The sequence below is a fragment of the Fukomys damarensis genome, unplaced genomic scaffold (assembly GCF_012274545.1).
Source record: "Fukomys damarensis isolate Sample0158 unplaced genomic scaffold, DMR_v1.0_HiC HiC_scaffold_19, whole genome shotgun sequence".
NCBI lineage: Eukaryota > Metazoa > Chordata > Mammalia > Rodentia > Bathyergidae > Fukomys > Fukomys damarensis.
Window position 1 is genome coordinate 692,235 of NW_022900931.1, and position 15,612 is coordinate 707,846.

The following is a 15,612-nucleotide window of genomic DNA, read 5'->3' on the forward strand; positions in this document are numbered from 1 at the left end:
TGTGTGTTTTTTTTTTTTGATCTCTTGTAAATAATGGAGTTGACTCTAAAGGGACTCTAGGAAGGCCCTCTGCCCTTTCCCTGGAGCATGGATCTATGCACCCTTAGCTATGCATATCTGAGACCACTGCACCTCACACCTCTCTCTCCCCTGTCTTATTTGCTCACTTGTTTCCTGGCTGCTGTGGGATAGATACTTTTTTTATTCTATTTCCCCTACCTTATATGTTAGAAATCTTATACTCTGTTCTGTTTTCGTGGTCCTCATAGTGTAGGAACCAGCCTGTGAACTCGAACCTGACCAAGGGGTGATGAGGATGAAAAGTAAAGAGACACAGAATCAGGTTAAGATGTGGAGGGTTGGGGGCTCTTGTCTCTCTTTGACGGAGAGCCCCGAGTGACTGGTGCACCTGGGCACCCGGACTTTATTCACTCAGACACGGGCACAAGCAGTTAGAGTTACGCAGAGTTCATCTGTCTCCCACTCTCCATGGTACTTAACAGCAGGAGCTCATTTTTTTACTTCCCCATGTCGCATGTCAACACACTTGCATGCCACCTTTCTCTCTAGTGCTCACCAAGGAGACCAGTGAGGCCTCAATCTTCATATCTGGTCGCCCGCACCATAGGAATCATATTTGACTATGAAAATCAATCAATTTTTGTAGTTATTAAATTTCCGGCAACACACAGGGTACAGAGGGCAGGGTTCAGAGCCTGGGGTGCAGCCTTGCCTGGCAGGCCCTGGACACAGCCTGGAGAAGTGCAGAGCCCTTTGAGCGGGTCCCCTGGCCAGTAGGGGGTGAACTAAAGTCAGGTTCAGGTACAAGTGGCAGGCTTCTCTGGTGTGGGTCCTGGTGGGCTGTGTCCGCTGTGGGACCCATGCTGGTGGTTGTTGGTTGGATTCCTTGGTGACCCTTTGGTCCTCTATGTGGAAATGCATTTGCTGTCCCTGGTAAGGAATGAGTTATCTGGCCCTTAGCTGCATGGTACTCGCACCCCTGACCTCCCCTTCCTCCCTATGGTCATGAGCCTTGCACAGCAGGCTGTCCCCAAGCTGAAGTCCCTCTTGACTTTGTGCTGGCCCTGCAGGTATCCTGGTTCATCTCCTGGAGGTATCACAGCCTGTTGCTCCTGGGAACATCTCTGCTCTTTGGGGTCTGTGTGGCTAGATCCCCTCATTTCATCCCAGGACAGTCTGACCTTTCATTAATTCAGCTCTACCTGTTAAGGGCCTTGATTCTATGTTCTGAATATGGTCACATTTGCACATGAGTTGGGCACTTGGGGATGACAACCCATCACCCTGTGTGCCCTGGGTTCTTTAGAACAGTACAAGGCTTGTTGTAGGGCTGGTCAATGGGTCACCCCTGGATATCTACCCCAACTCCTGCCTGGCCCCTGCTGACTATGCTGTGCCACTGACCCTCTGTCCTCAGCTGTCACCCATCACCTTGGTTCTGTGGTACCGCAGACTGTCGGTCTGTTTTCTGTTGTTGTAGCAAAACCCTGAGGCTGAACTCTGCATTAAGGAAAAGGGTTACTTGCCTCCCAGTGCTGGAGGCTGACCCAGAACAGCCTTGGTGAGCCCTTGTGGGTGGCACCATGGCAAGAGCGTGTGTGGCAGGGAGAGCACGTGGTGAATGAAAGCCAGGAGATTCAGGGTCAGGCCTGGTCCTTTATAACAAGTGGCTCTGGTGAAAGCCATCCCTGCTGAGACCAGCATCTGCTGCGCAAGGCAAGGCCCCATGGCTGGGAACCCCCTCCGCCCACCTGTCACCACACAGTGCCGACACTGCTGCTCCTGCTCTGGGCCCTCAGGACAAACACGTCCACCCGTGGCCATGGCTGGCTCTCCTGCCCATGCCCTGGACAGCTCTGTGCTCCCTGCCATCAGCCCCCAGCCACCTTGTCCCCAAGCAGCTAAGCCATGGCCAGGTAGTTGCCACGGCTGCCACACCTTCCAGGCTGGCGGCTGACTCCCTGCTCACCCATCCTGGTCTCCTTTGTTAGCCCCAGGTGTCCTTGGTCCTCCGGAACATGAGGGGGGACAGTTACCTCTGCAGAGATGAAAGCCGCACACGATGGACCTCAGGGCTGTTGCCTGACCAGGGCTCCCGCATAGCTGTGTCTCCTCTCACCTCCTGCGTCCAGCACTCAAAGCAGAGACGGCTCCCCTTAGCCCCAGCTGTGTGTGAGAGTGTGCTAGTGAGTGTATGAATGTGAGTGTGTAGCTCTGCACCAGGCCTTCCAGTGAAGTGGACACACAGAGCAATGATGTCCCTCAGGTGGGCTGTCGGTGAGCCGTGCTACATGCACAAACCTGCTCACACTTGCCCACACACACATGTATGCACACATACACAGGCACAGCCCCGTTCCTGCTCCAGAGGTCTCTGCACAGACCGCACTGTCCCCACAGGGAGCTCCTGGTGTTCTCCCACCAGGATATCACCACCTTGTTCTGTGGTGCTGTGCCCAGACATGCTCTACCCTTTCAGGAGAAGAAAATCTTTGCCATCTTCGGACACTACCCGGTGATCCGGGCCACTCTGCGGAGGAAGGGCTGGGTGGAGAAGAAATCCCACTTCCTGCCCAAGGTCCTCCCAGGCCCCGAGGACGAAGACAATGGTGTCACTGGTAGAGTAACGGGGGCACCTAACCTTTCTGCATAGGGTGTCTATTGTAGGGCTGGGGAGCTGGTCATCCTGCACGTGAGGACACCCACACCTCTGGGGTCTGATCCACTATCCTACCACCCCCAGGCATCCTATCCAGTACTGGTCATTTCCTGGTGGCCCTGTGTCCCCGCCCTGGCTGTCCCTCCCCCAGCCACTCCTCCAGCTCCCTGAAGGCCACTCCCAGGCTTCCACGGTGCAGCTGGTCATCCCCAGAACTCTGCCCAGTGGGTCTGTCCTGGATGGATCCCACAGTGACGGAGACCCAGGTCAAACATCCTCTCCCATCCATACCTTACATCCCGAGACTCTGCCATGCTCACCCTGAGGGTGCCTGGGACTCCTGGATCCCTGAGCACAGCCCTCGTTGGGTGGGAACAGGTGGCCCACAAAGGGACAGGGCATCTGGGGTGACCGTGTTCCGTCTGCCTGCTGTGGGGACTGAGTGTTATTGGGCTCCTCAGGGCGGCACCAGCTTCACTAGCGTCTCTCTCACATGTGTCATCTGCAGATAACAAACATGCTGAGGTCCGGGCAGATCAGGAAGTGGCTTCAGGGAAAGCGGAAGACATCCACGAGGTGATGGTAGGTCCCTGAACATTTTGTGAGCTGCCCTCATGCCCACCTCCCTGGGGCCTGTCTCAGGGGAGGACAGCAGATGGGTCACATCTCTGTGCCCAGCAGCCAGGGCCTGGCCACCCGGGGGCAGGGTGGGCTGGCTGAACTGGAGGGGGCCCTGGAGAACCTGGCTTCTGCTCTACTTCTTTCCCCATGAAGGACCACACAGCTGGCACCTGCAAGTTCTCAATGAATGTGGGCAACTGTGCGGTGCTCTGAGGCCTGGGCTGGGTTGGCAGCCAGGTCTGTGGGAGCCCACTGCCTGTAGCAGCTGCCCCTGCCTTGCCACCACACTCTGCCTGGCTCCTCTGGGGTTCAGCCCACCACACTCTTCCACGAACAGGACATAAAGGTTAACCTCAGGTCAAGCATGGTGCTGCACATCTGTAATCCCAGCACTCTAGGAGGTTTAGGCAAGGGGATTCCAAGTTTGAGTCCAGCATGAACAATTTAGTGACTTAGTGAACCCCTGTCTCAAAATTTTGAAAGTTGGCAATGCAGCTAAGTGCAAAGGTCCTGGGTTCAATCCCCAGTGCCTCAAAAAAAAAAAAAATTAACCACAAAGTGGGAGAGGATATTTTCAATACATATAATTTTAAAGACTGGGATACATTTAAGAATATAAGTAGAAATATAGAACGTGACATGTAGAAAACAGGCAAAGTTGTGACCAGATACCTCAAAGTGGCCAGTGAGAACATCGTTTTAAACTCATGACATTCCATTTCTGTATGGTAGCAATCTTCCCCTTACCTAGTCTACTAGGTGCTGCTGTAAAAGAGCACCAGGAGGCTGGAGTCCAGGTTCAGATGCTCTGTCAGGCGAGGGTCTTCCTGCTGTGACATCATCAGTGGCTGAAACAGAGCTGAGCGTGCAAGATGGGCCTCAACCTGTGCCTTCTCTGCTCCTTTCATGGGGTTTAGAGTCACCACCCAAAGCCCTCCCAGTGTCATAGCCCGGGATTTCTGGCACGCACTTCTGGGAATGCACTCAGACCACAGCTGACACTGGTGAAGCCTCCATGTGCAGCCCAGAAGGAAAACAGGGTCCCAGCCCAGCCTGCGTGACCAGTGCTGGGCCCTGGAAGCTTCTCAGGACAGAGAGGCATTTCCATGTACAGGTCTGTGACTGACATCCAGCCAGGCACTCCCCTAGTTCACAGATAGCTGAATCCTCACTGGTCCTTATGAGGTGGAAACAGGGTGAGGGTCTCTGGGGCCCACATCCCATCCCTAGGGCTCCACGCGTCAGCCTTCATCACCTCCCAGAGGACGTTATGTTGGAAGTGAGTACATCAGGGTGTGAACTTGGGAACACAACTTTCCTTCAGGACAAGTGGGAGGGGGGAGCAGAGACACAGGCAGTGGTGAGCGGTAGGGGTGATGGGTGGGGACGTCTACTCTACCACTGACACCCAACCTAGGACCTGGGGTCACTGTGCCCTTTTGTGCTTTACACCTCCATGTAACATGTTAAAAGTGAGATTTCCACCTGAAACTAACAGTAAAAGCCATCATTACTGGCCTGAGGTAGGAAAAGGAGGCCAGATCAGGAGAAAGAACAGCATGTGTGGAGTCCCGCCAGGCCTGAGATTTGTAGAAGGCAGTGACTACGTGGAGCAGAGTAGGAGGGTGTCCCAGACCGGCACCACCAGGAGACCAAAGCAAACGGATCCACACTGTGGGACCTCAGGCATGGGCCATGCATGCACATGTGTGCTTCTGTATGTGTGCTGCATGTTTGTCTGCAGGAGCTGACCCAGAATCATCTTCATCAAGGCAGGGGTCAGAGGTTACCCAGGACCTTGGAGAGCACTTTTCCAGTTAGACATTTGGAGCAAACACACACTGCTGCTTGTAGACAGACAGTCACCAACAGCAAGAACGCTCAGCCACAGGTGTCTGCTGCACCCCAGATCCTTCTGCACTGCCCTGCCCAGTGGGGGTCCCACCTCTCAGGGCGAGGGAGGGGCCATACAGTAGTTTCCCTCCTGTAGGCTCTGCTTCTGGTCACCCCGTGACCCCAGGTGGTGTTGCCTCAAGTCACTCCTGGTCACCTGGAGAGGGCAGCTCAGACACCTGATAAGTCCAGGCAGGGGACATAGCTGGCTTCTGGGGAGAGGAATCCTGTGTGGTCCCAGCCGCTCCCACCCCAGCATGAGTGGGCTGTCAAAGGAGTGTGTGGCCCACATCCAAGATGGAACAGTCGGGTAGAATGTCACTGGTTCCTACTCCCCCTGGAACCCAGGGCCTTCACACTGAGCTGCATCCCCAATCCTTTATCACTTACTTTTATTTTGACACAGGGTCTTACTAAGTCATGAAGTTGCCCAGCGTGGGCTCTAACTTGTGGTCCTCCTGCCTCAGCCTCCAGAGTACAGGGGTGCGTCACCCTACCTGGCTTTCAGCTTTGTCCCATCTGCGCAGAGAAAAGGAACTGTGAACGCTGGGTGTTGATAGAAGTTTCTCCTTGCCAGTCTAGGTTGCTAAAGAACGAAACACCGTACTTCCTCTGGACTGTCAAAAGGGGCGTTGCAGATTATCACAACCTGAGCTCTGACCAGATGCTGAACCACTATGGGAAGACGGCGTCCTTCACCACCAAGGTGGGTGGGAGGGCGTGGCACTAGTCCTCGGGCTGGCTGGTCTGCGAAGGAGAGGGAGCCTGGGACTGCGGGGCTCTGGCTCCTCCCCGACTCCTCCTTCTTCTGGGTGTTAGTGGGCACTGCCCCTCCCTCCACCTCAGGGCACCCCTTCTGTGCTCTGCTCTGTGTCTGGGTGGCCCCAGGGCCTCAGAAACCCCACCTCAGGCTGGGCAGGTGAAACCCGAGCTGGGTCCCCGGTTGGGCGGGCACTGTCTGCCTCCCGGGCCCTGACTCTTCTGTCCCTGGAGATCGGGCTGTGTGTCAGCATGCGGAGCCTGCCGTGGTTTGTCCGGGCGAACCCTGATGCCTTCTTCCCGCGCTGCTACAGCCTCTGCACAGAGGGTGAGAAGCAGGAGTTTGTGGGTGAGTGACGGGGCCCCCAAGGACCTCGGCTCACTAAGCTGGGCATGCGGTAAAGGCGGGGAGAAGGCCCAGAGACCCCAGTTCAGGCCCTGTGCCAGGCTGTAGAGTCTCAGCTACCTGGCATTAGGGAGGGACCTCAGAGAGCCCTGGTGCTGTCTGAGTGGGTCTTCAGGTTAAGGGGTGGGGCCTGGGAGGGAGGACCAGGGAGAGGACAGGCAGTGGGGGCTGAACATCGGGTGAGCCTTGGTGTCTTCCAGATGATTTCCGGTGCACTATGGCCTCCAGCATCCTCAAGTGGGTCGTCAGCCACCAGAGCTGCCTGAGAAGCAAGTCCAGGAGCCAGAAGGAGGAGGCCAGGCTTGGCCAAGAGAGTGTCAGGACAGGTGTGGAAGGCAGGGCCTGGAAACCTCAGGGCAGGGTCTGGCAGAGAGTGTCGCTGGGCATCTGAAGGAGGCAAGGTCACCTCTGATTCATGCTGTGCCTGACAGCTCATCTGTGGGCCTGCAGCATCACAGCCACCCTGCTGCAGCGCTCTGACACCGGCACTGCACCGAGCATCCTCATCCTCTGTCACCTGAGGGTCCAGGGAGACCCAACAGCCCTGGCGCTCTCTGTAGAGGGGCCTGAGGAGGGCGACAGCCTCTGCTCCTGATGGTGTAGGGACACAGGCATGTCCACATGCTTTTAAGATTTTGTTCTCCTTTTGGGCCGGGGATTTAGCCCAGTAGTTCTGCCGCTTGCCTTGCAAGCACAAGGTCCCAAGTTTGATCCCTGGTACCAAAACAACAACAACAACAACAACAACAAAACAAAACAAAAACAAAAACCCTAAAAACTTTGTTCACTTTAATAAAATGTTTTTTTAGAGTAATTTTAAATTCACAGCAAATGAGTAGACTCAGGGTTTTTCTCTCCCATTGGCCCCATTGCACAGCCAGCCCTCTGGTCCCCAGCTGAGCAGAGCACTTGTCATTTTGTCGTAAGGCAGATGGTTCTTTTGTCATTCTGCGGTACTTGAGATTGAACCTAGGGAGCACTGATCTACTTGCCAGCCTTTTTTATGTTGATACAGAGTCTGTCTAGGCTGCCCATGCGTACCTCAAACATGTTGCCCTCTTGTTTCTGCCTCCTAAGTAACTGAGGTTACGGACAAAGTGCTACAGTGTCCAAAAATGCATCAAAATGTTAATGAGTATATTTGAGCAAATAGCTTTTTGTGAGTCAGGCAGCCCCAGGCCACCGCAGGTGGAGAAGGGACAGACTTGTAGATTGCATGTGGACACAGAGCAAAAAGTGCTAAGGTCTGAGCAGTTGCCTTGTTTGGACTACCTCGGAGTATCAAGACATGTAACTGAAACCACTGTGTCAGCTGTGACCTGCTGAGCTTGCTCCAGGAAACCACTGGTCCTTGTGCCATTCCTGGTTTGGCTTTCCCAGAATGTCATGTGGTTGGAATCACACAGGTCCTCTCAGACTGGCCCCATTCACTTTGCAGCAAACTTTTAAGGTTCTTCACATCTTTTCCTGGCTTACTAGCTCCTTTGCTTTCTCTGCGGACCAGAGTTCCACAGTCTGGCTGGGCCAAGGTCTGGGTACCCACCCACCCACCAAAGGACATCTTTATGCTTCCAACCTATGGCAGTCATGGGTGAATCTGCAGCAGATGTCTGCGCGCAAGCTTCTGTGTGACCAAGTTTTCAGCTCATTTAGCTAAATGCTAAGGAGCGTAATTGCTGGATGATGTGTCAAGAATGTGATTAGTTTTGTGAGAAACTCCTGGCTGTTTTACATTCCCTACCAGTCACCACTGAGCAATGTCCTGCTGTTTCCTCTTGTTATCTGCACTTGGTGCTGTGTTCTGGGTTTCTGCCCTTCTACTGGGTCTGTCATGGTATCATATCTTTGTGTTAACGTGCAGCTCCATAGTGACATGTGCTGTTGTGCATCTTTTTATGTGGCCTTTGCTATCTGTCCCTCTCCTTTGGTGATGTGTATGCTCAGATCCCCTGTTCAGTTTTAAACCGGGTTATTCATTTTCTTACTGTTGAGTTTCGAGAGCTCTCTGTTTACTCTGAATGCCATCTATGAGATGGTGTAAATATGTTTGCCCAACCTCCAGTGTCTTCTCGTTTTCCACTTTCCGTTCCAGCTCTTATACATATTTTGTTAGGTTTATTTGTACCCAAGTATTTCATTCTTGGGTACTCAGGTAAATGACAGTTTGTATTAATTTCAAATTCTAACTGTTCTTCACTGTTGTATAAGAAAGCAATTGACCATAATCACTTATTACCCCCAGGGTATTTTGTTTTATTTTTCTTCAATTCTTTTTTATTTTCTACACAATTATATCATCTGTAAATAAAGACAGGTTTTTTTTCTTCCTTCTCAATCTGTATACTTCTCATTTCCTTTTCTTGTCCTATAGCTTTGGCTAGGATTTCCAGTACAATGTTGAAAAGCAGTGTAAGAGGGAATAGCCTTGCCTTTTTCCTTATTCTAGCAAGAAGGCTGCTAATTTCTCACCATGAAGTATGATGCTAACAGTATATTTTGTAATTATTCTTTAGTATGTTGAAGAAGGGCTTCTCTAATCCTAGTGTGCTGAGAGTTTTTGTCACTAATGAGTATTGGATTTTGTCATGCTTTTTTGCCATCTGGTAGTGTAGCTTTTTCTTTGGCCTGTTAATGTGATTCATTGAGTAAGCTTGGTGTTTTCAGATGTGGGACAGTGACATATGCTCAGACTAGAAAGGTGAAATGTTTAGTTTATTGCTCCAGAGTATGCAGGTCCAGGTGACAGCCAGAGATGGGACATTATAACGGACACTGAGGCAGCAGTAGGTGAATTTCAAATGTTGAGCCAGGCTTTCATAACCTGAACAAATCCTGCTCAATTGTGTAGTTATTTTTCTTCTATGGGATTAAATCTGCTAGAATTTCATTGAGATTTTTGCATCTATGTTTAGAGAGATGAAGATTTGTAGTTTTCTTTCCTTGTAACGGCCCTTTGGTTTTAGCATCAAGGTAATGTGACCTCATAGAATGAGTGCAGAAGTATTCCTTATAGAGAATTAATATAATTTCTTCCTTACATATTAGCTTTCTGCAGTAGCCAGCTTTCCATTGCCGTGAAAAAGAACTTAAAGGAAGAAAAGGTTTATTTTGTTCATGGTTTCAGAGGTCTCAGTCTACAGTCAGCTGGTTCCACAGGTTTCAGGCCTGTGGTGAGGCAGAAAGCATCACAACAGCAGCGTGTGAAGTGGAGCAGGAAAGAACAAGCCAGAGCCCCAAAAGAAGGTGTGAAGGGCAAGACAGGTCACCAAAGTCACCCTCAGATGACACACTCCCTTCAGCTAGGCCCCACTCCTGTTTCTATCACTTTCCAATAATGCCATGAAATTATTATCTCAGCAGCGGATTAAAGTACTGAGGCAGTTAGAACCTCCAGTTAGAGTTAGAATAAAACATTCCACGGTTTACATTTCTTCCTAAGCACTGCTTTTGCATCTTGAAAATTTTGGTAAGTTTGATAAGTCATGCTTTCATTGTCATTTAATGCAATTCCTTTCTCTCTCTCTCTCTCTCTCTCTCTCTCTCCTTCCTTCCTTCCTTCCTTCCTTCTTTCCTGGAGATTGAACCTAGAGTTTTTGCCCTGAGCTGTATCTTCAACCCTTTTTATTTTTTATTCTGGGACAAGGGTCTTGCTAAGTCACCAAGTTCCCCAGGCTTGAATTTGTGATCCTCTTGCTTTGGCCTCCCAGAATGCTGGGATTACAGGCATGCATCACCATGCCTGGCTTTAAATTTCTATTATTTAGAATTGTATTCTTGCAGGGTGTGGTGGCACATGCCTGTAATCCCAGCATTCGAGAGGCTGAGGCACGAGGATCACTGAGAGTTCGAGACCAGCCTGGGCTATGTAGTGAGTTCCAGGTCAGTCTGAACTACATAGTGAGACCCTGGCTCAAAAAAAAAAAAAAAAAAAAAGAATTGTATTCTTTAATCTCCAAGTACTTCAGGATTTCCCAACTATCTTTCTCTTACTGATTTGCAGTTTAATCCCATTGTGGCCTGAAGGTAGACAATGGTTTCTGTTTTTAAAAATTTCTTAGCATGTGTTTTGGTTCTGGTTCTGGTTTTGGTACTGGGGATTGAACTCAGGACCTTGTACCTGAAAGGCAGTTGTGGTGCCACTGAGCCAATACCCCCAGTGTTAATGTGTATTTTGTGGCCCGGTTGTGGTCTGTCTTGGCAAATGTTCCACGTGGACTTACAACACGTGTACACCTCTGTGGCTGGAATGCTGTGTAGACTTCATTCATGTGCAGGTGATGGATGGTGTGTGTCTGTCTCCTTACTGCCTTGCTGCTGGACCTGTCCACTTCCCATACAAGGATGTGGGAGGCTCCAAGCCTCGTAGCAGATGTATCTTGCTTTGTCCTTGAAGATCTGTCAGTTTTTCACTCATGAGTTTTGAAGCTGTGTTGTTAAGACATACATTTTAAGCATCGTTGGGAACTGACTGCTTTTCCTTTCCTTTTTCTTTTTTTTAAAACCCTGATATTTTTCCTTGCTTTGAGGTCTATTCTTTAGGAAATGACTGTAGCAACTTTATTTTGATTCCTGTTAGCAAGATGTATCTTTTAATCTAATGCATCTTTCCACTTAGAGTTTCTTACAGAAAACATATGTAGTTCAGTCCTGTTTACTAGACTTCAGCAACCTCATCTTTTAATTTGTTCATTTAGGCCACTGACATTTGTTGAACTCCGCGATATTTGCTCCCATCTTCTATTTGTTGCCCTTATTCTTTGTTCCTGTTTTCGCATCTTCTCTTCTTCTTGTTTTATTTTTTATTTTTATTTTTTTGGTACCAGGGATAGTGCCCAGGACCTTGTGCTTGTGAGGCAGGTGAGGTGCCACTGAACTAAATCCCCGGCCCTACCCATCCTCTCTTCGTGCCATTTGAGGCATGCAGTGAGGCCCCTGCCCTGCCCTGCCCAACTTCAGAGGACTCTGCTCTGTAGCCTGTGCTTCTCTGAGCCAACCTGGCTGTCTCTCTAGTTGTGGGGATGCTGGCTTTGCCTCTGATCTCACCTCTCCAGAGAGAGTTGCTGAGTTTTCCGTTTATTCAGCTTTTCCTGTTAGGAAGGAGTGGTGCCATCCGCACTCCTCCCTCTTTGAAACTAGAGGTGCCATTGTTCACTGCAAGTTGGTTTATTGTGTATTCAGGAAATTTCACCTCAACAGAATCATAAATGCCTGCTGTAACCTCTGCAGTTGCCCCATGAACTCCAAGCTCTAGCCCCAACCCTTGGGCTCCCCACAGTTGGGTGGGCAGGGTATTCTCAGCTGGGGCATTTGAGGCTCACTTTTCATCACAGACTCCTGGGCCTTGGGACACAGGAAGGGTCAGGAGCTGAGAGCCACCAGGCCACACGAGTGTGCGCCCTGTGAGGTGCTGTAGCCCCAGGGGTGACACTCACAGCAAGCTGAGGACACAGGTGGGAGGGAAGAGGTCACTGCCCAGCAGCAAGTACATCCCTGGGTGCCCTGCAGCTAAGGGTGGGTGGCAGTGTCCCTGCAGCGGACCCTCTCCAGCATCAATGCTTGGGTTCTAGATCCCGAGGGTGCTGGCGAGAAGCCCAAGGGCCTCCCAGGGAAGCTGGTGGACATGGCCTGCCGGGTGTGCCAGGCCTACCTGGGGCAGCGGGAGCACGAGGACATCGACAGGTTGGGGAGCAGCACAGAAGGCCTGTCTGAGACTGAGTGGAGTGACCTGACCCGGCAGTACTACGCCCTGGTCCGGTGAGACGCGCAGGCGGGGATTTGGGCGTCTGTCTGGTGTCAGGGTGCCCAACCCCTGATGCCTGTCCCCTCAGCCCCGCTGGCTGTCAAGAGGACAGCACTCTCAGGTGCCTCTGGAGTGATGTCACCTCTGCACCTTCTGAGCCCCTTTCTTGCTTGGTCTCCTTTGAACCCACAACATCCCCTGACATTTTGTTCCATTTTGTGGCCAAGCCACCTGGCTCACTCTGGCAGACCCTGTTGACCCTCATTGCCCTGGGTCCGTGTCTTCCAGGCTAGGTCAGCAGCAGGCACCCGAGGACCTCCAGGTAATGCAAGGGAAATACTACACCACCCACCCAGTTAGATGTCTATACATGGAGTTCGTGTTCTCTGAAAAACTGAAGAATGAATTCTAGGAACGATGGAGGTTAAAAATAGGAAAATACTCACTGAGAGGAGGGCTTCTGAGAGGCAGGAGGGGTCTCAAGGCCCCCACTTTACGGGAATTTTTTATAGAGCAAAAACATGAAGGTACAATGTGGGTTAAAGCAATGATCAACCAGTCAGATTACAAGTGCGGTTGCTTAGGCAATGGCAATCCAAGTGTGAAGCAAGTCACGTGGCAAGAGCTCACAGCGAGAGCAGAGAACTTCCGGGCAGGTGAAGGACTGAGACGACTGAGGCCTATGTGGATTTGCCCAGACCAGGCGTCATCACCCATCTCATCGCGGGGAAGTACGTAGGCCTGGTCCTTCCGTGGTCTCCTTGAGACCCGGCCCTCACCGGATGTGTCTCTGGCCGCAGCTGCAGTGTCCTTTCACCTTTTGTCCTGGCTCTCTCCAGGGCTCGGCCCTGCTTGACTGCCTACTATAATTTTTCCTAACTCGGCCGTCTGTAATACTAGTCACCAGCTTCCATCCTGAAACCCTGCCGTCGCGTTTAGTCTGGCAATGTTCCACTGGTGAGGAGCACTTGTTGGTTTTATTTGGCTTGGGCTTTGTGTTTTTTGAGGGGTGGGAGGTTGCAGGTTTGGTCTCAAAAAGCCTTCTTCCCCGCTTCGTTCTCCAGAGGAAATTTTCTCTGGAGTAAGATTCTCCACTTGCAAAGGTTGCGTCTGGGTGCTGTCAGATGCCATGCCATTGTCTGGCCACCTTCATCTTTGTTATCTTTTATAGGTGTGGTCTTTGTTCCCTGGAAGATGATGTCTGTTTGGCTGGCACCGCTACAATTCCATCTTTTGCTTCTTAGTTGTGATGTTTCTGGAAACTGTTTTCAGATATCCTTGTGGGGATCTGTGGGTGTCTTGGGTCTCTGGGGTGCGAAGTCCCTAGTCCATTGCTTTTGCCCATTCTCTGTGGCCCTCCAGGGAGCCTCCTGCTCACGTGTCACGCCGTGCCTCACCTTCTTCTCCTCCTGCAACTCCACACACAGGGACATCACTGTCCCCAGTGTCTCTGACCCCAGGCTCTTCCGCATGACCTCCATGTAGCCCTTCTAACATCCTTGTCTGATCCTAGCCTGCGTGCTGTCCCTATGAGCCTATTTTTTACCCCAATGCTCTGGCCAGCATTTAGTGACTGTGTGTTTATGACCTAATTCATCACTGGAAGAGCTCCTCCTACTGACTCATCCTTCTCACAGATTTCCCTTGTCTTTTTTTTTTTTTGAGACAGGGTCTCACTATGTAGTTGAGTCTGACCCGGAACTCACTATGTAGCCCAGGCTGGTTTTGAATTCACAGCGATCCTCCTGCCTCAGCCTCCCAAGTGCTGGGTTTACAGATGTGTGCCACCACGCCCGGCTTCCCTTGTCGTCTTGTATATGAGTCACTCTAGATGCATTTCCATCTGGCTCAGGAAGGTGGTCACTTTCCTCGTTTATTAGCATCATATGCATCCTTTGGCGCGGTCACTTTTGAGTCTCCTGCTCATTCTTCTCCTGTCCTGTTTGTCCCCTCCCACTCTCCGTAGGGTTCTATGTGTGTTCTGCCTGAGAGTTCGTGTCTGATGCATGTGTTGTGAACAACCGCACCCATTCTGTGGGGCCCAGCTTACCTGCTCCTCCTTGTGACTGGCACTTGGGTCACTGTCCAGGTTGCATGGACAGAAGGTGTGAGTGGCCCAAAATTTGGAATGGAAAACAATCTATCCTGAGGCTGACTCCGCCAACTTGGGCCATGATCCTCAGGCTGGAGGAATCTGATTTTTTTCTTATCTAAGTTAAAAACTATATTTAGACTTATAATTTGATTGCCATAGAAGTTCACTTATTATATATGTACAAGTCAGTGAATTTCAGCAATTTCATAGAGTGGTTCAGCAGCTGCCACAGTTAGCTTTGGAGCATTGGTTTCTTGTGATTCCTGTAAATCTCTTTCCTCTGTCCCGTATTCATACCCAGTCCTCCCCAACACCAGTGTGTTTTTCTCTCTCTTTCTTTCTCTCTGTAGCTTGTACTGTCTGGTATTTAAAGCCAGAAATTTTTTAAAAAGTTAGATTTTTTAGGGTTAGGGATTTGGCTCAGGGGTGCCTGCACATGCCTCGTAAGCGCAAGGACCGGAGTTCTATCCCTGGTACCAAAAAAAAAAAAAAGAAGAAGATAAATCATGGAACATTAACAACAAGAAAGCTGTTATGGCTCTATTAATATCATATAGAGGAAGCTTTAAAGCAAGAAAGTTACTAGGCAGAAAGACAGACAATATTTCACAATAATAAAAAGTGTCTGTTCATCAGGACACAATTCCAAATTCAGATGTAATTAGTAAAGTAGCCTCAGATAAATTTATGCTCATAGTTTGGAGTCTTTAACACACTTCTCCCAGTTCCTGATAGACACCAATAAAAATTACTAAAGATACAGACTCTGAACAACATTGCTGACCAACTGAGCCTTGCGGACCTGTCGGGAATACTCAGTGCGGTGAGTAGGAGGCCCACATCTTTTCTGAGGGGGGAGCCAGTACTTGGAATTGAACCCGAGGCCTCTGCACTGAGCTGCATCCTTAGCCCTTTTAAATTTTTTATTTTGAGATAGGGTCCCCCTAAGTCACCAAGTTACCCAGCTTGATCCTACAGTAAGCAGTGTGAGCTTGGGTTAAATAGATGAACAGACAATGCGTCAAATCAGTGCAGAGGAAGCCGTCACAGGCAGGACCCGGGCTTACGCACCCTGCATCCTGCTTCACAGGCTCCCAAAGCTAATCTGCGATGTGTCAAGTGATGAGTGAAAGTTAAAACACATTGCAACAGGGCTGGGGATTTAGTTCAGGGGCACCGTGCTTGCCTTACAGGCTCGGGGTCCTGAGTTCAATCCCCGGTATAAAGAAAAAAAAAAAGGCAACAGTGAAAAGATGGATAAAATGCATTTTGTTGATCTTGAGGACTCTGCTTCTGAGCCAGGTGCAGTGGGGACACCTGTAATCTCAACATTCTGGGAGCCTGTGGCAGGGGGGAATCACAAGTTCAACCCCAACCTGGGCGACTTAGTGACTTAGGAGGACCCTGTCTCAAAATTA

The 15,612-nt window shown here is 50.4% G+C and overlaps 1 protein-coding gene across 5 annotated transcripts in view; it reads left to right on the top strand.

Moving 5' to 3' along the window:
- Positions 1 to 15,612, top strand: part of Ttll8 (tubulin tyrosine ligase like 8) — a 31,684-nt gene that overhangs the window by 4,186 nt on the left and 11,886 nt on the right. For 3 of the 5 annotated variants that reach the window (XM_010634286.1, XM_010634284.2, XM_010634287.1), the window contains exons 4-9: positions 2,501 to 2,639; positions 3,189 to 3,262; positions 5,772 to 5,900; positions 6,188 to 6,302; positions 6,560 to 6,685; positions 11,927 to 12,113. In XM_010634286.1, coding sequence (XP_010632588.1) covers positions 2,501 to 2,639; positions 3,189 to 3,262; positions 5,772 to 5,900; positions 6,188 to 6,302; positions 6,560 to 6,685; positions 11,927 to 12,113 — 770 coding nt within the window. The remainder of the gene's footprint in view (positions 1 to 2,500; positions 2,640 to 3,188; positions 3,263 to 5,771; positions 5,901 to 6,187; positions 6,303 to 6,559; positions 6,686 to 11,926; positions 12,114 to 15,612) is intronic. The other 2 variants (XM_010634285.2, XM_010634288.2) reach the window with 2 other exon arrangements.